Source organism: Onychostruthus taczanowskii, unplaced genomic scaffold, assembly GCF_017590055.1.
Source record: "Onychostruthus taczanowskii isolate IOZ18803 unplaced genomic scaffold, ASM1759005v1 scaffold14, whole genome shotgun sequence".
NCBI lineage: Eukaryota > Metazoa > Chordata > Aves > Passeriformes > Passeridae > Onychostruthus > Onychostruthus taczanowskii.
The window spans coordinates 6,885,922-6,912,862 of record NW_024498573.1 but is presented as its reverse complement, the minus strand read 5'-3'; the positions used below and the strand labels follow the sequence as shown (position 1 = coordinate 6,912,862).

Below are 26,941 nucleotides of genomic sequence, written 5' to 3'. Positions count from 1 at the left end.
GGGGGCTGCAGTGACACCGGTGGGGGGGTGTGGGGGGGTTGCAGTGACACCGGGGCGGGGCTGCAATGACACCCGGCTTCAGCCACCCGCGGCTCCGGAGGAATAGATCACAGCGTCACAGAACCACCGGATGGAAAAGACCTCATGGAGTCCAGTGACCAAACACCACCATGCCCACGAGACCGTCCTTCCTTAAACATCTCCAGGGACGGTGACTCCACCACCTCCTTGGGCAGTCCGTTCCAATACCTAACCACCTTTCTGTGAAGAAAGTCTTCCTAATGTCCAGCCTAAACCTTCCCTGGGGCAGCTTAAGATGTTGGGACACATGCACATACAGGCTCCCGTGGCTCCTCGGCATCTTTTCAGAAAAATATTTCCAGTTCAGGAGTGCTGATCTCCACAAAGATACAAAGAAAGAGTTTTAAAGCATGTCAGAAATAGGGGTGAAAGAGCTGTGTGTGTGAAAACCAGGTGGGATGTGTTCAATCTGTCCAGGCAGAACTGAATGGGATTTTGGGGCAGGAAAAGCACAGCCTCTGTGTCAGGTTTCGGTCATTCCTACCCTATTAGGCATTACTCGCTTCTGACGTACCGAAATGGGAAATTGTACAAACACTCAAATACTGTTAATAAATATTAGTCCCCGGAAATACTGTAAAATAGGGTTTGATGAATGATCAACTAGCATAGTTTTGATTTCAGCCTCTTGCGAGATGTTACAAAATAGTGTAATGGCCTCCTTGGATTTTGGAAGGCAAACTAACTGAAAATTAGTTACAGCAAAGAGAACAATTACTGCAGGACTGTGAGTTAGGATATTTTCTACATTTCTGAAAAAAGGGCTGTGGAGCTGTTCTTTTGAGATATGGTCTCCTTGGTGACTTCCTCAGCTGCACGGGAAGGCCTCAGATAAGTTTGGTGTGTAACCTATGCATCTTATTAACCTGTTTTCTTCTGGGAACTTTTGTATTTTATTCATTTGTGATGCACCTGGTCTCTCACACACATAAGATAACACTGTTGAAGCACTGAGATACAAGTAGTTTTATCCTGCTCTTGGAGAGACCTGTTCAATTTCCAAGGAAAGCAGCATGCTGCAAACCTGCATCTCGGAGCAGAATGGATGTGTGGGCTCTGCTAAAGGCATGTGTGGCTCTGTAAAATCCTCTGAGAAGCTGTTTCTGCAAAGCTCTGTAGAAATGTCAATACAATACAGGAAATTATTCTGAAGCAGCAACTGAATGTTCTGCTCACATTTTTTAAAATTTAATTTTGCCCTTCTTGATACATGCTGGGTGAGGAGCCACATGGTATTGACTGTCTCCTCATTTCACCCAAACTTTCACCCCAGCCAGAGGGCGAGAGCTGTGGCTGACACACTGCAGTGTGCAGAACATGCTTTGGAGTTCTTCTTGCTTTCATTTCTCAGCACTAAGAGCTCTGCATCATTCTGATGCAAACTCATGTGCTTTATTGCTGAAATGTCCTCAGAACGGGCGAAGAAGTCCCGGGAGCCTGAGGACTTTTTGCTGTCACTGTGCTGACCTTCAGAGAAGGATCTCAAAGCACTTTTGAAAAACATTGACAAGTATTCACTGGCCATGCTAGAAGCAAAATGAGGAGCCCAGCCATAAAATCTGCAGTTCCTTGCTAACTGCATGAAATGGCTGGTTTTTATTTTGCCCCGTCTGGTTTCCTGTGGACTTCTGATGGAGAGAGGTGCTGCAATGCCTGTGTGAGGGCTGCCTGCTTGGTTCCATCCCCATCCCCATCCCCATTCCCATGCCCATCCCCATGCCATCCCCATCCCCATGCCCATTCCCATGCCCATTCCCATGCCATCCCCGTTCCCATCCCCATCGCTGCTCACACGGTTGGGAGGCTGTTCCTCACTTGCCTCCCAGCCTGTCCTATGGATGGGCTGGAAAGAAGGCGAGAAGCAGCCAAGAGGGAGCCCTCATGGCCCCAGAAGAGGAGCAGCGAAGCACTGCTCCAGGATGCACCAAAACAGGATATTTCATCAGTAGAACAGCTTCAATCTCCTCATTGCCCAGATGGGCAGGCTCCTAGATGGGGAAAGGAAAATTAAAAGGTCCTTTTGGACGCTTTCACGCCATGGTGGAGCTGGATGAAGGGATGACGATGGAGAGGAGTGGAGATGTCCCCCTTCTGTCCCCTCAGCTCCTGACGGCTCCTCAGGGGACATTATTTTAGTGAGACAAACGGTGCTAATGCCTCCACGGCTCTGCCGCGGAGTAACGCGGGAGTTGTGCCTGAGCGTTCCTGGAACTCCTGGTGATTTTTTTTTTAGGGGAACGCTCATGAATCCACTCGTGTCCCGTTTCACAGCGAGCACCTCGTTCAGCCGCGGTGGCCCAGGCCTCTCTCCCGCCCTTGGCTCGGCTGTGACACAGCCACAGGCGCGCCGCCATCTTCCTGCGGGGCCCGCGGCCGCCGGGGGCAGGGCGCCACCTGCGGGCCGCCGGCCGCACCGCCAGGGGCTCGCGCGGGGCGGGGGTCGGCGCCGTGAGGAGAACGGGCCTGGGAGGGAATTTGGTGCCATGATGACAGGGGGGTCCGGTCCGGGGGTCGGTGCCGGGAGGAGAACCGACCGAGGTGGGGTTGGTTGCCATTAGAAGGAGAGGGGTCCTGGGGGGGTGATGCGCTGAGAAGAGGGGTCTGGTACCATGAGGAGAAGGGGAGTCTGGGGGGTGTTGTTGTTGCCTTGAGAAAGGGCGTCCAGAAGGGGTTTGATTCCCTGAGGAGAAGGGGGTCCGGGGCTCTCTGGTTCCCCTGGCGTGGTGAATGAGGACAGGAAGGCTGGAGACCTCCAGGGCTGAGACCCCCAGGGCCAAGGTGACAGGAAAGGGTGGTGGGTCCCGGGCACAGGGCTGAGTGCTGTGTTTGCTTCTGCCAGCGAGCTTCACCAAAGAGAGTATGACTTCACCATGAGAAAAGACAGAGTTTCATGCTGGATAGAAATGCCCCAAGATCCATCCAGCTGTTTCTGAGAGGACGTGGGGAAATGCAAATGGACACAAAAGTAAAAATAATAAACCCAAAATGTGCTGATGGCTTGGGCCAGGGCTGGGCTGCCCCAGGGGCAGAGGTGGCCCCAGGAACCAGAGAGGCACTGCCAGTTATGACTTTATTCATTTTCACATTTAGATATTACAACAAAACTCTTAATGACAAAGGATAACAAGTACTATAGGAGAAGAGGAAAGGAAGCAGTGTTCTAAGTGGTTTGATATATAACCGTGAACTTCCAGAGACAGGACTCACCGTGAGTTACAATCACTCACATAACGCTCACTGGTAGGAAAACTCACGTGCAAATACCCACACATTCACCCACAGCACACTCACACACACACAGACCATGCTTTGTACTCACACATAACCCCTGTTTTAGCCTACTTGCTTCAAAGACAGCCCACTGAAACATTGAATGCTGCTAGAGCAACAACAGGTACCAGGTTAAAATATTGCAATATAAATGGAGTGTTACTTGATACACAGGTTTTTCTTCAGAGACACACGTGTATTTGCAAGTAGGGGACCCAACACTGTTTTCAGGAGGGAGGAATGTCCTCTCAACACCAACAATTTGTAAAGAAAAGTGAGATTGAGCACAGAGTGGAAGCAACCATTTTAAAGGAAGGTGATGATGATAAATAGCTTAGCTTCAATGTTGAGTTCCAAGCCCAAACAAAACAAAACAGAGAGTGCATTTTGAACAGAGCAGGCACAAATATTGAAACCTGGGTTTTAAACACTGAAATACTCTCTTGGTGCTGTGGAAAGATAAACACTTCCTTCTCACATCTTAAAACCAAAACAGACCAGCTTCACTTCATGCTTATTTGGAGACTGTAAAAATAAAAAGCCAGAAATATTTCAAGAGAATGGGAAGGGTTATCAGGTTTGCACATCTAATTTTAGTACACCTTTAGAGAGCAAAAGTGCAATTGTCTCAACAGCTCTTCAATATCCCACACTACAGTTGTCCTTCATCAGCAGGAGTGTCTGAAGAGGAGCCAGATTTTGCTCCTATCAGGCTGCATTGTTCATGCAATACTGTTGACACAGACACAATAGGATCTGATTCCACCCCCCATGTAGATGGTGCAAGAGAGACAAAATAAACTTCTGTGGAGTTGAATGGTCAAAAATCAGATGACACAGAAGTGCTTTCTCCAGGGTGACGCGGGGGATCATTAACAATGGTTTTAACAATATAACCCTTCTCCACAAGGATGCTTGTGAGCAATTTACAGCTAAACCTAGAGAAAAAGTGCAGCTGTACTGGCTGGATGTCCATGCTGACAACCAGCCTGGGCACTAAGATGCCTCTGTCCCCTTTCTGCTGAGGAATTCTGCCATGCCCAGCAAATGTCATGCTCTGCTGGTACATACCTGTCCCTTACATATGGACAGGGACCAACAGCTACTTTGAAATGCTGTTTTTTAACTATTATATTGTTCTTGGGCTCTCTCTCAGATGGGGCTGTTTCCAGGTAAAGAACTCTTCATGGAGTACTGGAAACAAGAGAGTCTGGGTCCTGTGGATGCACATCACCCAGTGAGCAGCCTGAATTTAGCTCAGCTGGTCACCTTCTACCCCTGTCAATGCCAGGCAGGACCAGCACGAGTCACATGCAGCCTTCCTGCTGCCAAGGGAACCACCAGTTCCAAAAGCAGGGCAAGATGAGGGCAGGAGAATTTGATCTGGCCTACACCCTGTTGGCTGTCCTACTTCCTTGTCCTGGCTCTCCAGCAGCTCCTGCCAGAGGATTCTTACTGAGTCGTAACAATTACTTAAAGCTGCTTAAATTCCTGGCAGCTTCAGGGGACACCAGTAGAAGTCAGGGAATTCATTGTCATATGCAGTTTCCAATTCCACATCCTGAGCCAGTTTGGCTCAAGCTGGTCTGGTTTTGTGCCTCTTTTTTGCCATGGAAATTGCAGCTATGTCATCCTTCTGACACAAAAAGGGAGTGGAACATTGAACAAGCTGCACAGGCTTAGAGAACCTGAATGACAGGCACGCTTTTCCCATGTGCTAAATAAATCTCCCCATTACACTTGTGTGGAGAGCTATAATTAAGACTTGGCAACATCATCCATAAGGACTCATAGGCTTACATTGGGAAACGCGTAAAACCCTCTGCTGGAAAAGAAATACAGTTTGGGAAACTGTACATCTGACAGGAAACACAGTTTTACAAGTCCAAACCCTTGGCTCTGTGACAGAGGTGTGGCCCACAAGCAGTAATTCCCTGGTGCTGAGATGCCCTGGTGCACAGAGCTCTGCCAGCCACGGGCATGTGGGAGAAGAGATGATGACAAGCTGTTCAAACGAGCCTTTTCACCCAGACTCCTGAGGCGGTGATGTAACCGTGCTCTGTGGCTGAGCTCTTGGATTGCGAGCAGGATGGAAAGAAGTAGGTGGGAAGTGGTGAAACAGCAGTACAGAAATCTATAGAGAGGGGCTGTGGAGGTTCCCCAGAGCTCTGAATTCATGTGGTATCTCTTAGAAGTAGAAGACCAAAGTGAGGAGATGTTTCCTCAGCAAATAGCTGTTTCTTAATCCTCTGGAGTCAGGCATGCTCTGCTGGAAGCTCTGCAAAAGAAACTGGAGAGGAGCCTGCTGGGCAGAGTGCCTCCTTTGCGTCAGGGAACTCAGGAGACAGGAAAAGTCATGGTGCAAACTGTCCATCCAGGAGAATCAGGGCTTGAACCCTGGCAAGGTGCTGGGCTCCATGTGTTCAGTGATGTCAACACCTAAGGGGATGTAACCCAGAGCACCTTATTGCTGGAGCACTGTTCCTTCCATTGTTTCCAAAATGCTTTGCAGCAGCTTGAAAATAAACATTTCACTCCCTGCCCTTTTGATCTTTTCCTCCCAGCAAACTCTGTGTTTAGAAGCCAGCTCAAATTAACCTAGCTTTGCTTTAATTTCTCACTTGAGCAACAAATGATCTCAGCACCATTCTGGGAGAAGGGGAAGGCAAGAGCAGTAGACCTGTGAGTAACCTGCTCTCAGCAGAGATCATAAAAGAACATGTTTTGCACATAGCCTGCAAAAAAATTGGTGTTTATCTCACCGGGAGCACTCTAGCCATCTGCTGATGACCTACTCAGCAATAGCTGTGTTGAGATGGCTAAAATAATCCTAGTGATAAGGCAGATTGGCAGATTTCCCCCCAGCAGATATGAGAGGGGTGTGGGTGTTGCTTGCAGAGGAGACGGAGAGGCTGACACCTACTCAGGATGAGCAGCATGCATGAACATTTACAAAGATCCCTCGGGATCTCTCTGTACACCTCTTTAAAATGTCCTGCTCTTGCTGCTAATACCACTAGGGATTTCTTCCCTTTGATTCTGCTCCACAGCTCAGCAGCTGACATCATGATGAGGGGAGGAGGAAGCAATCCAAGGAAAAACATTCAGGCTGCACACCAGGAAGAAACTTGAGACTAAGACAGATCTATTTATATCTGACCTGAAATGGGCTTTCTGAATGGGAAGCTGATCTGAGCGGAGGCTGGATGTTAGGCAGAAGGTGCCATAGTGCTGAACACAGGCACCCACTCTCGGGCAGAATGCATCTGTCTGAGGTGCAGGAATAAAAGAAATATGAGGAATCAGTGATGTGCTCTCTCCAGTCGCGGCACAGGGAAGCTGCAGCTGGAGGTGCTGCGTGGTTCATGCTGCGGTTCCAAGGACATCGGTGTTCCCCGTCTGTTTGGGCTAGGTTCCCGGTTGGGTTTGGGCATAGATTGAAGGAGAATCTCTGAGTGACCCTGATGACATGCCTGGAGGGCCTTGCAGTCGCCTCCAGGGCCCGGTGCCATTAGTACTGCTCGGAGAAGAAGGAAGCGTGGAGAGTGGGGGGACTGGCCCCCTCTCCAGGCGGGGTGCAGCTGCCATCCTCAGAGTGTTCCGACAGCTCCCCGTATTCACTGTTGTAAAAAGTCTGGCCTCCGACTTGGGACCCATAAGACGGCCGACATCTGCCCCGCAGGTCTGACTGCTCCCCTGACAGCTCCATGGTTCGACTGGGCCCTTTACTGCTGTGAGGGAGAGAGACACAGAATTAACCTTGGCACTCCATAAAGCCTCTGTCCTGCTTAGAGAAATCCTAGCTTCAGAACATCTCATCTTCTAATGATGCAGCAGAGACAGGGTCAGGAATGGACTTGCACCTCCATTTCAAAGCACAAAACCAGGCCTTGCTCCAAATCTAACCATAGCCTGTTTGTTTTGTGACAAATCCACACATAACCTGGAACACTTACTTCAGCTCTCCTATATACCTTTGGGATACCTTCTAGATATAGGGAAGGGTTGGGACCCCAGAGAGTAGGGAGAGACAAGAGACATTGCCTTAATTGCTTCTAGACCTGGCAGGAATAAAAGAAATTGATACAAACCAACTGCCAGGATGGGGGAAAGGAAACAAAGGAAGAAGACAAAGATGTGGGTGGAAGTCATATGTCCCATCTCAGTGCCTGCCAATACTAGGTGATTGTCAAGAAATCACAAAAGCGGGGGCAGGGACACACTCAAGAAGAAGTTTAAGAGTTGTGTTTTCCAGGAGACGGGACAGCAGGTGTAGGAGACAACAGGAACATGCCTTAGGGAAAAGAGGACAGGACAAGAAGCAGGAGACAGTTTGATACAAGAGCAGACAGGCCACAGGGCTATGGCTAAGAGAAAAGACAATGACCAGTCCAATCTGATGTTGGGAGGCAGAGGAGGTGAGGAAAAGGCTTGGGACTGGCCTTGTCTACATGTGAGGTGACATGCCTTGCTCAACACACTGTCACAGGGACAAGGTCTCAGCCTGCTCTGGCAGAGATGAGCTGTACAGGTTCTCACCCAGTTTCAAGGCCTGGGTCAAGGACATAACCATCCATAACATCCTCAGCTCTGAGAGTGCCAGCTCAACCTGCCAGACTCCATGTCAGCATGTGGGGATTCCTGAGGCCTGCCCCATCCTTGCACCACCACATCAGGGCCCTATACCCCATGGGTCAGGGCTGAGGGAGGAAGGTGGCAGCTACACAGTTTCTGCCCATCCCATCTGCCACTGCTTGAGCAAGCCCTGACACATTTCACCACAAATTGTCAATAGGCATTAACAGTCTCATTAACACCATCACTCCACTGTGCCTCATTATCTTAACAGGTACATTCTCATTGATAGGCACAGTTTATATTTTTAAACCCTAGAAAACAGCAGGCTTGTCTGTTCTTCCTGTGTTTTGCCTCTCATTAAGGAATACATGGACTTATCTGGCTCAGGGCCCACAGCTGAAAGTTCCAAGCAGTGCAGCCTATGGGGAGATCCCAGGAGCTGCCTCCTGGTCTCACTGCATTTGGCAGCAGGGAGGCCTCAGTGGCTAGGCTTAAGGAGTACCTGAATCCACCTTCTTTTCTGTGTCGGTTTTCTATCCTCTCAAATTCCTCAGATGCCAGAACCATCCCACTGTCTGTCTGATTGTCCTGGAAGGAAGCAACAGGAGTTATCAGTAATGTCCCTGTCGACTGATCAGAGTGGGAAGGGAGGAGAAATCATTCAGGAGATGAGATCCTGTGTACGTGTGATGGGGAAGAAGGGGTATGAGCATTTTACCAGCATGCTCCATAGTTTTGCTGTATCTGATTTTCTTAGGTACCTTCTTAAAAGCAGCACATAAAAAGGTAAGATTTGTATGCATAGTTCAGTGCCATTTTTGGGGAATAAAAAAAGAGTGCTCTCTGGCTGGAAGATGTATTACCATCAAATCTGTGGGAGGTGATACTTTCCTCTGAGACTAAAGCTATGACTTCAGTTCTGCTGCTAGAGATATCAGTACCAGTCCAGTTCAGAGAGACCTGGAGGGTCCCTATTGCACACTGCCATATAGATCAAGATACAGGAGCTGCAGATAAACACTCTGGGTTTACCTAGTCCTGGCAGGATTTCAGTGTGCTTAATCAGGCTGTCTTCACAGATTTGAGAGGGTGAAGAGCAGGCTCTTCTCTGAGGTCCTTTATAGTTCCCCATTTGCATATCTAACCTCCCTTTTCCCACTAAGGCAGTGTGAACCCTCCTGGAGAGAAACCCTTGTGTGCCAGATGAAGAAATGAATGTGCATAGGACTGGATGGACCGAACAGGAATGACACACAGACTGACATAAGATAGGAGTGATTTTCCTTCCACAGTCTTAACAGTAAAGTTGTCAGAAAAGACTGTCCCCTCTCAAATCCACTCAGATGCTACTCACCGGGTGTGCCTTGTACATTGTGTGTGTCATGGGAAACTCTTCAAATGTCTTTATCCTGGATGGACACCTGATCTGATTTCCTCCCGTCAAACAACCAGGGAACGAGACACAGTTGTAGTATCTGCCAACAGAAGCATACAGTATTCAGTAAAGGCAAGAGTCAATGTTCTGAATGAACAGGACCTGAACTCAGCCTCCTCACTGTGCAACCAAAGTATGCAGGGAGGAGGATGACCCAAATGGTGGATTTGGGGAGGGTAATGGGGTCACCTTAGACCTCTTAACCCCATGCTGCTTCTGCAGTGGAGACTAGACTGATTGAATGAGGCCCCAATAACCTCTCCATGTGGGATAAGCAGAAAATGTCATATAGATCCCAGGCATCACATTATCATAGTTCACCAGAGAGGAGAGGTCTGGGACTATTGTTTGGGTCAGTTAGGAACAGATAAGTTGAAGCTCCTTACATGACACTCTGGCAGCATAGCTGGAGAAGAATAAGGAATGTGATAGGCTTACAAACCAGCACTTCCTCACAAGCAAAATAAAGTAATTTTGCTTTTATAAGCAAGAAGCTAGGCCTAAATTCTTGGACCACACCTTATCACCTGGGATTTTCCAAACAATGGGGTTCTCCCCATATCCCTTAGGCTTCCTTACAGGTCAGGACGCTCACTGCCTGCTGGGCTCTCTCTGCCCTTTTCAAAGGGGATTCACCTTGCTGCTAGGCTGTGGCAGCGTATCCTCATGTCAAAGTCCTCTTCATCTGAGTTTTGCTGGGCAGAGGAAGGCACCTGGGAGAAACCATCATCTTCTGAGCTGTGAGAGTCATTCAGCGGGATGTAATCTTTCCCTTCCTGGTAGGAAGAACAGTAAATGGCCTTACAAGAAGGGGAGGACTTTCCCACAAGAAAAGGCTCCACAAGCAGAAGCTGTCACAGCTGGGAAGGAAAATTTCTCATTTATAAATTTTATTTCTCTAGGACAAAATATCTGGCTGAAGATTTCTGTGACATTTGTGTTAAGTAGCTGTGAGTGATGCATGGAGGTGTGTGTGAGCAGGAAAACAACTGCCCATAATAATCCCATAATTATCCAGTTTACATGGACAGAGTGCTGTGCTCCAGGGCAATGTCATTTGTGGCTTAGTCATGCCTGTGCTGAGAACCAGTGCTGAAAGGTTATATCAAGAACATCAGGATGAGACAATACTCAAGCATTTAGCTATCATTTTCTGAAAGAGAACATCAAGAAAAAGTTAAAATCAGAGCTGCATGTTCATCACATTTAAATGTCCTGGTGAGTTCCCACATGGAAGTGATTAGTAATATATTCAAAGAAATCTGTATTACTGACTGCTGTAATGTAACAGTTGTTTGCTTCACATGGCCCTGACATTTCCATCTGAGGACAGTGTTTCAGAAACCCTGCTCAAGTCCTGGTTTTCATTATGCAGGCATGTGGGAGGCAGAAGTACCAGGGCCTTGACTCAGCTGAAGAATTCCAAATAATCATCTGGGGATTAGGATGGAAGTTACTAGAATGACAACTGAGAGGCCTTCTGCCCTGTAAGGAGCAGAGTTTTATAAGGATGAAGCTAAAAGGCTGTTGCAGAAATGAGTTCTCTTACAGCTCTGGGAGACAGACCTCTGAGCCAGGAATCTCTGTGTTATTGGTGGCCTACACAAATGTATTGCATTGACCATGGAGTCATCTGAGGGCACAATGAGAGAGCTGGTGATGACAGAAGAAAGAGCTGTTTGGAGCAGAGCAGGGACACAGAGAGGTTTTCACCTGCTGGACATTTTCCTGAAGAAGGTTCCCCAGTATCTCCACAAGGTCGGAGAAAGTCGGTCTCTCCTTGGGATCACCGTGCCAGCAGCTCAGCATTATACGGTAGCTGCCAAGAAGAAATGCTGGTTTTACACCACAGAAATCCCCTCCTGCCCCACTCCACAGCTCCCACCCACATGGTGTCCACTGGGACTGCCAGTTCCTGCACCGTGAAGGAAAGCTTGGCCTCCCCCAGCACACTGGCCAGGTGGATTTACAGGCAGGGTGTTGGTTTGTTATCCACTTATTATAACAGGGAACAAGGAGCTAATTCAGATCCCTCTGATGCCCTTCAGAGCAGGAAAGCACAGTGCTCACTTACAGACCCATCCCAGCACGAGTATGCAAGGACAACTAGAGAGCCCTGATCAGAACCCATTGCCTTGCTCTCCAGGCAATGGCCTAGAGCAAAGGATGTGTTGGCTCATCCCCTACCCTTTCTAAAGGTCTGTATCCCACAGAAGGGCCTGTTCTGCTCTATGCTGGGATCTGGTAGGTTTCTGCCCTCCCACAGCGGCCTCTGCTCTGACCGATGCTGGAATCCTTGAGGTTTCTGACTCACATTTCTGCTGTGGCATACTCTGGGGCTCTCATCCTGGTACCATCTTTGAGCCTCTGGCAGAACTCCTCATTGATCTGGACTCCAGGATATGGAGATGCCCCTAAAGAAGGTTCAGAGAAGGGTGGGAACATGAAATGTGCCATCAGAAACCAGTCCTTTCGAGACTGCCCTTTTGAGACTGCCCTCCATCCCAGGACACTGAGAGGTGTGGTCACTACTCATACACAACCCAATCCCTTGTGCTGCCTGAGTCAGGCTTCTCTGCCTCAGTGAGCTGGAGGCCACCTCTGCATGCCTGTGTCCCCATCACTCTGTTCATGGGTGGATTTGGCCTCCATATTTTTTGCCTACATCGATGTCGCTTCCCATCAGTCCTTAGATGTGCTTCAGAATGTCTGTCCTGCACAGACTCACCCACAAATTGCTACATGGGTAGAGTTGTCTCCCTCAGCAGCAGGAGACCCTCATTAACACTCACCCAGTGAGAAGATTTCCCAGAGAAGGACCCCAAAAGACCAGACATCACTCTGGGTAGTGTAGACCTTGTCGAAGATGCTTTCTGGAGCCATCCACTTCAGTGGGAGACGGGCCTGCAGGAGGGAGAGGCAAGGCACAAATGTTCAGTAGGGAACATGTCCCAGCACAGCCCTTCTGGCAGCAAAGGGATGAAATGGATGAAAGGAAATCAGAGCCAAAAGCCTGCTCCTCTCTCCATGGAGGAGGTGGTTTGGCAGAGAGGGGGACAGAGACACTGAAAGGGGTTGAAAGAGTATAAGGAGGAGTAAGTTAATGACAGGCTGAGGGGTAGAAGGAAGGAGACAGAGATCTGCTGGTGGAGGAGGACAGGACAAGTGGCATTGGTCCAATGGCTTCTGATCTCAGCCATGCAAGTAATTCCACTCCTCCTTTTTCATCTCTTCATAAAGGGAGCCTAATCTGTAAAGGTTTGAGAAAATGGCACTCACACTGCCTTTCCTGACATAGTCGGGGTCCTTGTAGATGTCTCTGGCCAGGCCAAAGTCACAGATCTTTACCACGTTGTTTTCTGACAGCAGGATATTGCGAGCTGCCAGGTCTCTGTGGATGCACTGAGGGCACACAAAGAGGAAGGGGCAAAATAAGAGTGAGAGAAACCACAATCAGAAAGTGTCCAGCACCTCCCTTCCCCCATAAGCTTGAGCTGTAATAGGGGAATGGTGGAAATGGGAAGAAGCTAAAGACAAACATTTCAAAAAGGGCTGGTTAAGGAGAGGTTGAAATGCAAGAGAACTAATTTCCCAGCTTTGTGTACACATCTGTCTCAGATTTCCTGAGGAGTGTGAAGCAGATCACTGAATCTGTGTGTCACCTGAAAGGTGGCTGTAGTCAGGTCTCTCTCATCAGGCATGCACAAAAGATCAGATGAGCAAAGGAAAGGCTGAACTCACCTTTCGGGATGCCAGGAATTCCATGCCACGTGCTACCTGGAAGCTGTAGCAGATGAGGTCCTCCATTGTCAAGGGACTTTGCCATAGGTCATCCACTGTTCAGAAGTAACAGAAAATGCTTAGACAATTGGCAATCTGTTGTCCTCTTTGCCTCTCTCTGGGACTGCAGGATACAGCCAGTTTCTCAGTGAAACACAGTTAGTCCTCAGTCCCAACTGGAGTAGTCAGCTCCACTCTAAGATTTTCTGCTTAGGCGGCAGAAGGCAAAAGCAGGAACCTGCTCAAGTGTGAGGAGAAAGAGTCCAGCCTCCAGCACATGTCAGTGAGACAGAGTTGTGGGGAACAGGACTGGAAGGGGCTTTGAAGGTCAGCTCAGTATTTCTGTCAACAAGGACTCAACAAGATCCCCCTCAGTTTGCCTTTATTCAGGCTAAAATACCCAAAGGGATTTAATTCTCCCTTCTGCTTTTCTGGTGTCAATAGACACCAGAAGACACAAGAGATGATCCAATAGCCCTGTTTGGGGAATTGCCATGCAACACTGACCAGTTCCAAGGCTGGGCCCCGCTCCCCACTGATATTCCCTGCCCATTCCCCAAGCTAGCCAAGTCTGGCATAGTTTTGGTGGTCCAGGTGAGGAGCTGCTGCCGAGGCTGGAGTGTTACCTTCCTGGACGGGCAGTGCCGTGCGGCTCTTGTGCAGCAGGAAGCGGTGGAAGATGGCGCTGTCGCTGGTCCCAGAGCGGCTCCTCCTGTCTGCTCTCACTGCCTCCACGATGGACTGCACCTGAATACGCAGCCTGGGAGACTTCTCCTGGCAAGGGACCAAACCAAAATCCTCAGCAGGCAACTCACACTGTAACCCCTGCACCCGTAAGCTGCAGTCTCTTCCTGTTCTTAAACTGTAATTCTGGTCTGGAAGCATCTGCCATTGCAGAAAGAAGGACAGAGGCTGTCCTTGTCACATTGTCAGATCATGTATTAGGCTGCAGGTCTTCCTTCCCTAGACATGGGAGAGGTCCCTAGGGGCAAAGGAAGCTACTCACCCTGTAAGGACTGAATCCTTCCCTTTTGGTCCGCAGGTAGTTGGAGAGGTTTCCATACTTGCAGAACTCAACAATAACCATGAGTGGACCTGGTGAGAAGAGACCAAAGGTTAAGGCAAGAGGTAAGGGCTTGAGTTGGTCAGAATTTGCCACAACTTGTGTTATATGCAGCCCTGTTGAGCTGTGACGTCTGCTTTAAGTGCTCACACACACACTAATAACTTCCCCACAGGTCCCTGTGATCTCACACATGTGGACAGCGAAAAGACACAGGGGACAAGCTCTGATTTTTGGGAGCAGGCACAGCCTGCTGCCCTGGGATATTTACCATTGGGTTTGGTACAGGCACCCAGCAAATTCACCACGTTGAGGTGATTCCCAATGTGAATGAGGATCTTCAGCTCTGACATCAATGCCTTGTGCTCGCTTGCAGTAGCTCCCTCTGGAAACACACAGACCATGTCATGACACCTCAGAGTTTTTCACTCCTCCTCACCACCCTTCTCTAGCAGCATGCTAATGTGAGTCTTGCTGAGGAGGCTGTGACCTCAAAGCCTCAGAACATTTTGTTATTGCATGTTCCCACATGAAATGTTGAGCCTTGTCTGAAGATCCCAGGATCCCTGCTGTAACACATAGGGTGCTCTCTGTAAGTGCAGGGACCCAGAACAAAGAACAACACAATCTGTGCCCAACAGATTTTTCTTTATGATAGTTGTGCAGTGAAAAACATCACTTGAGACTTTCATTGGGATGCACTCGTTTGAACCTCTGCCCTTTTGGCCTCCAAACAGAGATAACGAGCCATGAAACAATTTGAAAGAAAATTAGGAACAAAAGATATCTGATTCTTTTTATCACTATTGAAGATAGGAGCTGTCTCAACTCAAACCCAGATATCTTTTGATGATTCCTCTTCAATAGCAAAAACAGTGTCATGCTCCTGCCATCTCTCTGTACTGCATCTTCTCTCAAGTGTCCAATTCACATCAATTCTTGACCCTCTGTTTTACACAGGGTGAGTTCTCTGGTTTTGCGTGCCTTTTTCATACTTGTCAGCCTCCCCTTATGCATTTTTTTCTTACTTTTGTGTTTGTAAATTTAGCCTGGGAGACAGAAGCATCCTCTTGAGCTGCAGCTGATGGGCCAGGTGAGAGCCTTGCCTCAAAAAATTGTAAAGCAACCTTGCACACCAGGCTCCCCTCTGCTGAACAGATGATCTGTACACTTACAACAGCAAATACTGCTCAGATGAGCCATGACATGATTTCCATGTACAGGCTACTTCTGGCCAGAGACTGCCTCAGTGTTTTGTTTTGGATACCTGTTTGAAAGCGTGGCTATGAAAGTTTAAAATCGCACTCTGGAAAGACCAGGCTTTGGGTGCAAAGCCAATTTAGCTCTCAGAGCTGGATAAGAGCTGCAGCCTGCTTCCTTACCCAGCCCTGGATCTGGCCCATAAACACAAAATACAGGCACATTTGGAAGAAGGCAATTGGGAGCAACACTTCTTTCAGTGGCATGCCAAAGAGGTACTCTGGATTCTTGTTAGTCCTTTGAGACAGATTTCATTCTTTGCCTCTGCAGACAGCTAAATTTCCTTGAAAGCTGAGTTTCAAAAGTCCTTGCTGTCTGTTCTGCCACTTCAGCCTCCAAGTCCAGCTGAATGGAGCCAAAGAGGATCAACTGTGTTGAGGCCAAGAAGCCATTAATTAAAACACAGGCATTTACAGGGTGAATGTTCTGTGGCAGGTGCCTCATTAATTGCTGTCTACACACCTTGCATGCTTTGCTTCACTGTTCACATACCTTTCAGCATTTTGACTGCTACAGTCTCACAGCTGTTACTTTTATTGATCCCAAATGCAGATGCTTCCACCACCTTCCCAAAGGCACCATGACCCAGGACTTTACCTATGGACAAGGAGAGTAAGTGTGAAGAAAGGCAGGTGCAGAAAAGGCAGAATAGAATGAAGAAAAACAAAAATCCCAACAGGAAATCATGGGAAGAAGAAAGAAAAAACATCATAAAGGAAAAGGAAGGAATGGAACATGTGCCCTTTCAGGTGGCTGCTTGCTGTGTCAGTGAGAATAAGAGAAAGGACGATGGAAGGAACTGAGACAGAGCTGGCACGGACAAAGCAGAGGAAGGAAATGGCCATGCAGAAGTGAGGGCTGTTTGTTGCCCTCAAGCAACAAGTTGTTGTGTGTGGGAAAGGTAAATGACCCCTTGCAGCACAGCAGCCAGGACTAATGTCACTGCTCTGTACCTCAAAGGTAGTCTGCTGCCCTTTAAACTCTGCTAGACAGAGGGAAGAGGCTGCAGGTAGGTGTCTCAGCATGAGGATAATAATGGATGCAATCCTGATCCTGAACTTGGGTACCTGCTGTAAACTGGGCTGTTCTGTCCAAACTCCCACTTGAAAATATGGGGATGTGTTTTAAACCACGTCCAGGGGTCTTCTGTTTTTAGTAATACCTGTGTGGATATGCTAAGGAAGTCTGGGATAACAGTTGGCTCAGACCTATCTACACTCAGACATAAAGAGATTTCCCAGGCACAGCTAGGCTTTAGGGACAGCCTGGGCAAGAGGATGGGAAGCCTGAGGCAGAGAGAAAGCATTAAATGCACGGAGGTGTGTTAAGAAATCTGAAGAGTGAGTTTGTAGGGCTGGTGGGAAGCCCTGGCTGCAGTGTGCAGGGGAGGGAGGGGGTCTGGCTCACCCAAGCGCAGGCGGTCTCGTGGGAACTCCCACTTGCTGGAATCATAGGGCAGGTACTCGCACTGCTCCTCCAAGGGCACCTCGCCAGGGTCCATGATGATGGAGAGGTAGCCTGTCTTGATGTCTGCGTGGGCTGGCTGCAGGAACCAGCCAACACAAAGGGTGAGGACGTGCCCTCCTTGCCCTGGGTGATGACTCCCAGATGGGATTTGGATTCTTTGCCTGCCTTGACCTCCTGCCCCCTCAAGCAAAGGCCATTCCCCATCACCTCCTTTACCACAGCCCTTACTCACCTGTCCTTGGCAGTGAGAGCACTGGAAGCATCACTCAATGACCTTCTTTTAGCAGGTGCTGTCATGGAGCCCCACATCACAGCACTGGTGTTGCCCCAAGCCCTGATATGCCACCCTCCCTGCCTGGGGCAGTGACAGTCACGTACCCTTTTGATGTTGCAGAAGATGAGAATAAGTAAGATCCAGAAGAAAATAGCAATAACTCCAGTGCCAATCAGGATGACAATCTCTACATTGGTCCTGTCATCAGAGCCTGTGAGATGGAAGAGCAATCATAGCTTCAGAGATTCCCATTCTGTGCTCCAACTGAGCCACTCCTTATGGCCTTCATCAGGATGTGGGGTGACTGGAGGTACATGTTTGCCTGAGCTGAACATGCTGTGGACTACAGATCCTCCTGTGAGAGCACCATGCCACCAGCAAGGCCAAGGGGCTTTCACTGCCTCCCACTGTCACAGGGAAGAGGCATGGGAGCTTGGTCATAACGCCTATTCCACCCCTTCACATCCCCAGGGGTGTTGTGGCTGCTGGTACCTTCCACGGAGACGCTGGCTGAGGAGTTCACACAGCCCTTAGCATTGCAGACGCTGCACAGGTAGAGCCCAGCATCCTCCTCCCTCACCCTCTGAATGCTCAGCCTCTGGTTGAAGTCTGCCAGGTCAATCCCTGTAAGGCACAGAGGGTTGTCGTGGTCACTGACAGGGAGGAAAGATTAGTACACTGGACTCAGGCTCAAAATAAGGCTTGCATTTTTTGGCTGATTCATTTTAAATGGCAGAATGACATCACACCAGCTGGTAGAAGCTCTTCTCTTGATGGCCCCAGAAAAACCCTGAAGAGGCCTTCCCCAGGAAGTGTATGGAGGGTACAAATACCCCACTGAACATGCTGAATAGGGGCAGTCCAGCTGGTGTGTCAAGTTCTGCTTCACCCTCAGAAACTGTTCCTTTCCCTCTGCAATGTGCCTGGATCCTTTGCACATTCCTTCCATGAGATCTGGGTCAGTCCCTGCATAATTAGAGATGCCAGGCACTGAGTTGAGAGTAAGAACATGAATGATTTCTCTCTCCCTGCTCTCAAGCTCAATGTGCACAAGCACAGACAGTGTTGAGCCAGGCCCTAGGGCATAGACTTGGCCAGTGAGACTGCATCAAATTAGGACAGAATGTGATTAAAACCAGGCTGTGGCTGATTCAGAGAATGGGTGCCTTTATCAGGGGACAGCAAGTTCCAGAACCCAGCAGTGCTCAGCTCTCCAGCTGCTGGACATACTGCCCTGCCTGTGATCCACCCCCAGCCCACTGTACCTGACACTTCTTCCACCAGTTTCTCGTCTTTGTACCAGCTGATTTCAGGAACGTGGTTGCCGTCCACTTTACAGCGCATCTCTATGGAGTCGCTGACGTTCACCCAAATGTCTGTCAGGTTCTGCTTGAGGCGGGGGATCTCCAGGGCTGGAGGAGCAGCACAAAGAGGAGGAGGGGAAAACGGGAAACTGATTGATCAAAAGAATATCTGCGTTCCGGGGGGGCTTTGGGTCTCTGACCCCTGCTGAAGGGTGTCTTGAGAACCCAGCTGCCCTGCCTTTGCCACCTTGAGTTTAGCTTGCTTGTGTGGCTTCCCCTGGGGATGGCCTGGGAAGCTGATGGCAGCAAGAGCACCAGCTCTCCTCTGTCACTCCCGCCAGCCCTGTGGACCCTCACCCTGCACAGAGATGTATTTCTTGTGGCAGTGTTTCTCCCGGGTCTTCCTGTTCTGGACCTCACACACATAATCTCCCTCCTCATCCAGGGAGATGTTGGGGATGGTGAGCAGCAAGGTCGCATCGTTGGAGTTGGGCTGGAAGCGCAGCTCCCCCTGCATCTTGGTGGCATAGTGGTGGACGTTCTTACAGTCCAGCACGAGGGGGTTGCCCTCTTCATCGTGGAGCTTGGAGAGGTTCAGCCGATACCACTGCAGGTTCTCATAGGTGTAGTTGTCCGCATTGCAGCTCAGCTGTAGGTCCTGCCCCTCTATGGGCTCTTCTGAGGGCTGGGACTCAATCTCAAACCCATCTGGAATGGCTTTCAGGAAGGAAATGAACATGAGAATGAGTTTTCATGGCTGAGCTGCCAGACACAATGAAATTGTCTCCTTGGGCTCAGCTCTCAGAGATCTGCCTGTCCTCAGCCAGGGTAAAGGAAACCAGTGTAGACCAGAACTGTGACGTGCACACTGCTGGCAATCACAGCTTAAGACCAGCGGGTGCTATGGGATATGCTCAAGTCCCAGGGTGAAATTAAGATGGGGTCACAAATGAAACAAGCCAGGGAGGTCTGAATTCAGCTGTTACTGCTCCCAGCTGAGCTGCAGCATTCTGGTTTGCACACATGCCCACCTTCACTTGTGCAGGCAGTGACACAGCAGCCTGGACAACAACACAGAGAATGTCACTGAAGCAGTGACTGAAGATGTTCATCTTGCTGCACAACAGCTGGTGGCCCTGACAGCACAGGTACTATCACAAGGGTCATGAGCCCAGCCTTCTGGGCTGGGAATTTTATTATGGAATTGTCATTCCATAGGACAAGCTTTTGCAGTGCCCTTGCTGGGCTCCCTTCCTCAGCAGACAGTGCTGGGGTAGCACTGGCAGGAGGCTCATGCAGCCCCCTATGGGCCATGATTCCAGCTCACAGCGGGGCTCTGGTTCCTACAAACTCAGCTGCCTCCCATCACCAAAATCCCGTGGGATCACTGCCGGGGGCTGAGGCCAGCGGGACCTGGCCTGGGATAGGTCGGGCGGTGCCACTAGAGGATGCTCTTGGACCAGACACATCCCCAGCCCAGGGAGGTGCTTGGGTCTGAGCCAGAGGGATGTCCCCAGCCCAAGACCTGCCCAGGACCTGTCACGGCTGCTTCAGGACCTAGGCACAGGCAGTGCTGGCTCATTCCCAGGTCTGCCTGCCAAACTCTGCCTCTGCTCTCTGCTGCCAGGGCTTCAGGCTTTTGCCACCCAGCAGAGCTCTGGGTTAGCCCTGCTTTCCTGCTGGACTGTCGAAGATCCTAACTGTGAATGGCAGGACCTGACAGCTCTAGGGACCTGTGTATTGCAAGCAGAGAGCTTGGCTGGTGCAGGTGGGGGGATTTTACAGTACTCACTGGTCACGTAGAAGTAGATCAGCCGCTCATCTCGACCCACTTTATTAGAGGCAATACACTTGTACATGGCTGAGACATTGGCCTCCTGGATGGCCAGTTTGCTGACTGTCTGATGGGGGAAGAGAACATAAGGAAGAGTTAGGAAGAGAAAAGGGAAGAGAAGTAGGATCACTGCTGCTTTCTGGCAGGTACCAAAGCCCCCAACAGCTGTGGTTGCATAACCCTGGGAAAGGGTTGTGGGAAAACAGACCCTTATCCTACAGCCCTTTGTGCATTTCAAGCTTTATCTGTTGGCTCTACTGATAACAACATGATTTTATTCCCAATCTCTGCATCTTTTTACGGAGCCCAGTCAGCTTAGATGCCTCTCCTTGGGAGCAAACTTCTTATTAAGCCCCTCGGGTCACAATGGGGACAGTGCTCAGCAAGGGGGACAGTAACAGGATGCAGGGCTGAGGGGATGGTTAAGCTCCTGCCAAGCTTTATTTATAACAGTGGGAAGAAAGGGAAAGGACACGAGGGCTTTGATTCTCTCAGCCCTCTGCAGTTAAGTGACTACTTAGTGTCCCACAGGGTTCTGTTGAATTTATGGGTACTTACAGACCTTCAAGCACTCCTTTTATTCATAAGGAGAAATCAAACCTGTGAAAATATCCCAGCTCTCATCCCTTCAGGAAGAGCTGTCATCTTTCATTGAATTCCAAGTGTACATAGACACGGTCCTAAAATCTTCCTCTTCTCTCCCTCCAGCAAGACATGACTAAGATTGGGCAAACAGCCAGGCTGCCATCCTGGGAGCATGAACCCAGGGGATGCTGCCTCCAAATTAGCCAAGAAAAGCAGCTGGGGAATAAGGCTGCTCTCCTCCTCCTCCTGGCTCACACAGCACATGTGTGAGCTACCAAAAGTGTTACAAGCACTCCCCTTAGAGGAGATTTGCAGTTTGAGGCTCCAGTTTAAATGACGAGTTTAAAAATCCCTCTAATGAGATGGTGTATAAAATGCAAAATTTACATGTTCCTACAGGGAAATTTCTTTGCTTTTACATCCCATAATCCCATAGACTTTGGGAAGCATTTCCGTTCTGAGGGGCAATGTATTGAGGTTGTGTTAACCAGAAGGAACAGCCATTCATTCAGAGCATACTCAACACAGCTGAAGTGACTTTATTACTGGTACTTTTGTCCATTGCCTTTTCCGTTTCTTGGGGTTATTCATACAACCAGAGTGACCCTATTGCTGGCACTTTTGTGTGCTGCCTTTCCTGTTTCTTGGGGATTTTCCTTCTAATCTGCAGTGTTGTGTTTGAGTTGGGGTTTCTTGATCTGACATCATCCTGCTGCCTGCAGTGCATGACTGTGCACTGCGTATCCTGTGGCTCGTTCTGGCCTTTACAGATGGAATAAAAACCAGGAGGATGGTGAGAGAAGACAGGCAGGAAGGACAAGGAGAGAGAGGGAAAGCAGATTTTAGGATGTAGCATCCCACTGTAAATGAAACAGTTCTTTTCTCCCAAAGCTCTTGCACATCTGTGGGGATGCACAACCTAAGGGCAGTTACAACAAAACAGATGGAATGAGAAGGACACAGCTGAGGAATAGAAGGAAGAAAATGGGGAAAATAGGGGAAGATCAGAAAGGACCAATACAAGAGTCACATCTGTAGCAGGGGCTTCTTACCCAAGAGGTCCCACCACCCCTGCTTGTCCCTGGGGAACATCAATCCCTCAACCTCCCTTCAGCTGCTCTGGGAGGATAATCATCTGCCTTTGCCACCCTTTTGGCAGAGTGATGAACTCCCAGCCAGGCCAGGGGACGGGAAGTGCCTTCAGAGGTGTGTAGGAAAACAGGAAGTGACTTTCGGAAACAGGGGCCCGTTTGTTTGTTCTGCATCCCTCTGTGAGCGGCTGGTGCCCCACACCAGTGGGGACAGGAACCTCGTCATGGCACGGACCTGACACTCGTGGCTACCCGGGAGACAGAAAGAAGCAGGCAGCAAACAGGTCACACATTGCAGTGAGGGAGAGATGTTCCTTCCAGAGAGGAAATGCTGTGATGGAGAAGTGGCTTTGTGGAGCACACATTGCTCCCGCTCACAAAGCTGCAGCAGATGGATGCCAGCTTCTCCAAACCACCCTCAGCCCACCAGGATGGGGACAGCTGGATGAAATGCCCCACCAGACACATGCACCTTCACAAAGCCAGAGATTTCCTGGTCACTTTGTGACTCCTGTCTCTTGCCCAGGATGCTCTGCAGGGCTTGGTTTTTACAGAACAGCTTATGCAAAATGCTCAGAAATAGCCATGAGAGCCCCCACAGCACCTGTCCCACATCTTCCCTAGCTGGACACCCTGTGTTCAGTAGCAATCCATGGAATCCCTCCTGTGCTTCCAGCCCCAGTGGGGGCCTCTCTGGACACAGGGTAATTTCTCAAAGATGACAGCTCTCCCTCACCCTGGGGCTGCCTGGTACCGTGGATCCCCAGGGCTGGGAACTGCCACTGATGGTTTACTTTAGAAGCAGAGGTGTGAAGCCCTCCCCAAATCTGTCTCTGCCAGGCCCCTTTCCAGGCCACTTTTCCTGGCTGATTGCAAAGGAGTCCCGTGCCCACCTCCAGCTCCCTGTCCCAGGATGGGTTTGGAATGCAGCCTCACCTTGTTCCGCCCCTCCACGAACTCCACCCAGGTGTCAATGCTCTCGATGGGGTTCACGGCGTCCTGCTGTGACACATCTTTCCAGTCCTTGCACTCGGGCATCCGGTCCCGCTGGTGGCGCCTTGCTGCCCGGTGCCTGCTGTTGCTAATCCAGCAGCCAGGGATGAGCAGGGGAAAGAGGAGAGAGAGGAGAGAAGGTTAGCTGGGAAAAAGACAGCAAAAGCAGCTTTGTGTCAGAGAACTGATGGCCCTGTCCTATAACTCAGCAAAATTTCAGGGTCTTTCAGATATACAATTCTGATGTGCTTTATAAGGATGCCTTGCAACCACCAGTGAGAAAAAAAAAATTACAGGTGTGAAAACTGAGGCAGGGAGCAGATACAGGTGTCCTGAGCAGTGTCTTCACCTGCAGGCCTGGGGCTTCATCTTTTCTTGCTAAGGGTGGAAAAAAACAGGGTGATTCATGTGTGCCTAGGGCAACTCTTGATGTCATTTTGCTTAGCACCAAGGCCTTAAAGCCCTGCTGGGACTGAGGGCTAGGGGCATCACTGACTGGCTGGTGCTGGCCTGGAGAGCAGATGGGGCAACACCCAAGGGCATAACACCCAGGGGTGCTCCTGCTGCCCCCAATTCAACAAAAGCCAGGAGGGAGACCTCCCCAGACAGAGGTGCTGCTGGTGTCTCACAGGGGAATGGTGGTACCTCTTCAGGCTGAGACAGGGGGTGGGGAGAAGTCGCCAAATCTGTCAGGGATCTGGGATGCTGCAGCCTGCAGGGTGCTTTGGAAATGCAGGCTGGGGTGGAAGGTGGGACGGTCTGCCCAAAAGTGTGGGTTGGGATAGAAGGGAGAGGCTTTGGGTGACAGGGAAGCAGAGGGGAGCTGAGGGCCCAGGAGCTGTAGCAAAGGTGTGTGCTGGCAGTGTGGGGCAGAGCACTTTGTGGTAAACACACTGGTGAGCTGTGTAAACAACAGGAAGCTGGAAAGAAGCCTCCTGCATCCTCTGGAGCGGTGCTAGGCAGAAATATGGTGGCCTTGGGAGACAGTGCTCATAATTCATGGGCCCCTCTGCTTCCTGACAGGGCCACAGTGCACTTGCATGCAATGGAAAGCTCTCTGGCGTCCCTGGCTTGGCAAAAGCCTGCACAGGGCTGCGAGACCTGGCTTCCTCCAGGCACCCTGATGTCCTCCACCCTGACTGCTCTGGCTACAACTCCCCAGCATCCCTTTTCCTTCATCCGGTGAGACTGTCATTAAAAAATGCCACTGCAGCCCCGCCTCAGCTGCCTCAGCTTCCCAGGGCACAGGCAGTGGGCATGCACCCTTCCTGCCTACCTATTGCCCTGCTGGCAAATCATCGCAGCAGCTGGCAGAGATCTGGCACTTCCCCAGGATTCAGCAATTCTTCCCCACAAGCAGCAGCTGCCTGTGAGCACTTTTGCTTCCCAGGAGAAGAGAAAGGACAGAAAAACCATGGGGACCTCAGGGCAGGAATGGTGTGAACCCCAGCTGCTGTCTTGGGGTCTTACCAAGGGGCTGTGACAATTTTTCCTGCAATCTGCCTCAGTTTTCCCATTAGCACAGTGATCAGTGGTTTCATTGCAGTGAGGTGTGGCTGGCCATGGACATCCACTGAGAGATGCAGGGGGCTGAGGGTGCAGAGGATGCTGTGGAAGCTGTTGGTGTCTGGGACCAGCCAGCCTGGGCAAAACTCCCACACAGACAAGTGTCTCTACTCTGCCTTCCCACAAGATGCTGTGTTGTGTGTGGGAGAGCAAAAGTGAGACACAGCTGGGGGCACAGCCATGGTCACAAGAAGCCCATAACACCATGATGGTGACGTGACAAGACACAAGTGTTGGAAGAAGTGGCACTTACAGGCTGCGTCGGGAGAACATCCGACAGGGCATCCATGGCCTCCACTGCCACTGGATCACCTCCGGTGCTGGGATGCCATAGACAGTGCAGGTGAGGGCCTGGGGGCTCCTCTTGGAGTAGATGCTTGGGGAAGAGGCCTCCTTCTCATGGATGCGTGGAGGAACTGCAAGGATCAGAGTGACATTGTGAGCAGCTGCAGGCTCAGGCACTGCATGCCCAGGCCTGGCACAGCTCTCCCAGGCCTGGCACAGCCCTCCCCAGGCCTGGCACAGCCCTCCCCAGGCTGGCACAGCCTCCCCAGCCCCGTTTATGGACAGCCTGGGCACTACAGCTCGCTGGCTCTCAGGGCAACTCAGGCCTGCAAGGCACAGCAGGTCATACTTAAGCAGATTCAAGTGACATAATTTCTCCCTTCTCTGGTGAGTGGACCTGTCTGGATGCTGCAGGGCTCAAAGCACAGTGCTACAGAGCCTGCTGGAGACACATCACCAGGCAGCAGCGCCCTTCCAGCACTTTTTTATCTGGTATCTCTTTCCTGCATGACTGGGACCAGTTTCTGCTGTGGGAAAACTCCACAGTGGCTTCCCACCCAGAGGAACTACTCTGATCAAGACTTTATCTGTGTGGCAGCTGCCCTGCTCCCAAGTCCACATCAGTCAGGGTCACCCTCAGCAGCATCTCCAACTGCAATTGGGAAGTGGCCCCTGAGCAATGACATATCCTGCCCAAGTGAAGGAGCCAGGAACAAAATTGTGCCGTGGGGGAGGAAGAGGTGATGTAGGTACCAATTGGTTTAGGACAGCAATGGGGACTTGTTCTTGGAGCAGCCCAAAGGCTGGGGCCATGGGCTCAGCACTCCCCCCAGCCCCAGCCCCAGCCCCCCCTTACCATTGACAATTAATTGGAGGCTGATGTGCTTCTCCAGCCCCGCCAGCCTGTTCCTCAGAACCAGCGTGTATGTCCCAGCATGCTGCTCCGACACATCCTTGATCTGCATTGAAGATTGAGATTGCTTGGGAATTAGCTTTCCATCCTTGTACCTGCGGGGAGGCAGAGAGAAAATGCAGCCATGGGGAGGAAGTGTCCCACTGGCAGCTGGGCAAAGGGTTTGCTGGTCCCCACAAGAGTGCAGTCAGGGTGCCCCTTGCTGGCACTGAGGACCTCTCTGGAGAGACCCCTGGGCCTTCCCTGGACCCAGGTTATGGGTCTGCACATTGTGTTGTATGGAGGTGTGTGGGGTTGGGAGTGTTGTAGCTCTGCCTGAGCAGTGAGGGGGTGCAAAGCTCCCATCTCCAGTCAGCTCTGATGGAAGTGCAGCATGATGAGGTGCACAACCCATCCCACTACCTTGTTCCTCTGGGCAGCTGTGATCACCACAGCAGAGGGACAAGAGGGACAGCTCCTGTGGGAACTCCACTTGGCCCCTCCAGCCATGCAGAGCTGCCAAGCCAGGCTGTGCAGCTGAGAGCCAGGACATGGAAGAAATGGCCCCCATGGGTGGAAAAAAGTGACTAGGCTAGGCTTCCCCATTTGACAAAGGAAAGGAGGAAAGGAGAAGGTGGCTGAAGCTAGGAAAAGTAAGTTACCACTGGAAGTCTGGTGGGGGGTAAGCCACGACTTTCACTGGGAGCTTCACAGCTTCATCTCCTGCAGTGGCTTCTATCACCGGGCCCTTCCTCCACTCCACAGTGATGAAGGGCTTTTCTGCAAGGAAAACAGAGACCATGGAGGAGAACTCAAAGAGACAGGGGGTCACAAAGATCTGCTGCTCTCCAAAGGACACAACAGCAAGGATCAAGGACATGGAGGGTGTCATAGCATTGCAGCTGAGATCCTGGCAGCTCCTCTGTCTCCCTCTTGGGAACCACTGGGAATGCAGGAAGGCTGGGCTGCCCTGTGGCTTTCTGCTGCCAAAAAACAACCACCCAAAGCAGATGGTGCCTTGTGCACCTGCAGCCGGTGCCCCTCAGCCCAGCCATGCCACAGGGGCACTGCATTTGCCAGAGGGTTGCAAGATCAGTGTGTCCTGTCAGTCCACTGCATTTGGGCCAGTTTGGTGTTGGCTCCCTCCCTCCCCTTTGGAACCTTGCTGAACGTGACTCTGCTC

General features: G+C 50.5%; 1 protein-coding gene and 1 long non-coding RNA gene across 5 annotated transcripts in view; both read right to left on the bottom strand.

The window, feature by feature from the left end:
* Nucleotides 1–1,296: 1,296 nt before the first annotated feature.
* On the bottom strand, nt 1,297–2,431 carry LOC121332483. Its single transcript, XR_005952148.1, has 3 exons — nt 2,360–2,431; nt 1,874–2,069; nt 1,297–1,734 (listed from the first exon to the last, which is right to left on the bottom strand). It is a non-coding gene; the product is annotated as an uncharacterized LOC121332483 (long non-coding RNA).
* Nucleotides 2,432–3,137: 706 nt separating this feature from the next.
* The window catches only part of FLT4 (fms related receptor tyrosine kinase 4), a 57,602-nt gene continuing 33,798 nt past the window's right edge, over nt 3,138–26,941 (bottom strand). For 2 of the 4 annotated variants that reach the window (XM_041397523.1, XM_041397526.1), the window contains exons 8-30: nt 26,421–26,538; nt 25,723–25,874; nt 24,835–24,997; nt 22,959–23,103; nt 20,305–20,413; nt 18,870–19,229; nt 18,474–18,620; nt 17,701–17,832; nt 17,313–17,419; nt 16,875–17,010; nt 15,960–16,064; nt 14,479–14,592; nt 14,151–14,239; nt 13,771–13,918; nt 13,106–13,200; nt 12,644–12,766; nt 12,157–12,268; nt 11,679–11,778; nt 11,078–11,183; nt 10,001–10,140; nt 9,284–9,404; nt 8,432–8,517; nt 3,138–7,082 (exon numbers count right to left, since the gene is read on the bottom strand). In XM_041397523.1, the coding sequence (XP_041253457.1) occupies nt 6,863–7,082; nt 8,432–8,517; nt 9,284–9,404; nt 10,001–10,140; nt 11,078–11,183; nt 11,679–11,778; nt 12,157–12,268; nt 12,644–12,766; nt 13,106–13,200; nt 13,771–13,918; nt 14,151–14,239; nt 14,479–14,592; nt 15,960–16,064; nt 16,875–17,010; nt 17,313–17,419; nt 17,701–17,832; nt 18,474–18,620; nt 18,870–19,229; nt 20,305–20,413; nt 22,959–23,103; nt 24,835–24,997; nt 25,723–25,874; nt 26,421–26,538 (3,128 nt within the window). In that variant the 3' untranslated portion in view covers nt 3,138–6,862. The remainder of the gene's footprint in view (nt 7,083–8,431; nt 8,518–9,283; nt 9,405–10,000; nt 10,141–11,077; nt 11,184–11,678; nt 11,779–12,156; nt 12,269–12,643; nt 12,767–13,105; nt 13,201–13,770; nt 13,919–14,150; nt 14,240–14,478; nt 14,593–15,959; nt 16,065–16,874; nt 17,011–17,312; nt 17,420–17,700; nt 17,833–18,473; nt 18,621–18,869; nt 19,230–20,304; nt 20,414–22,958; nt 23,104–24,834; nt 24,998–25,722; nt 25,875–26,420; nt 26,539–26,941) is intronic. The other 2 variants (XM_041397524.1, XM_041397525.1) reach the window with 2 other exon arrangements.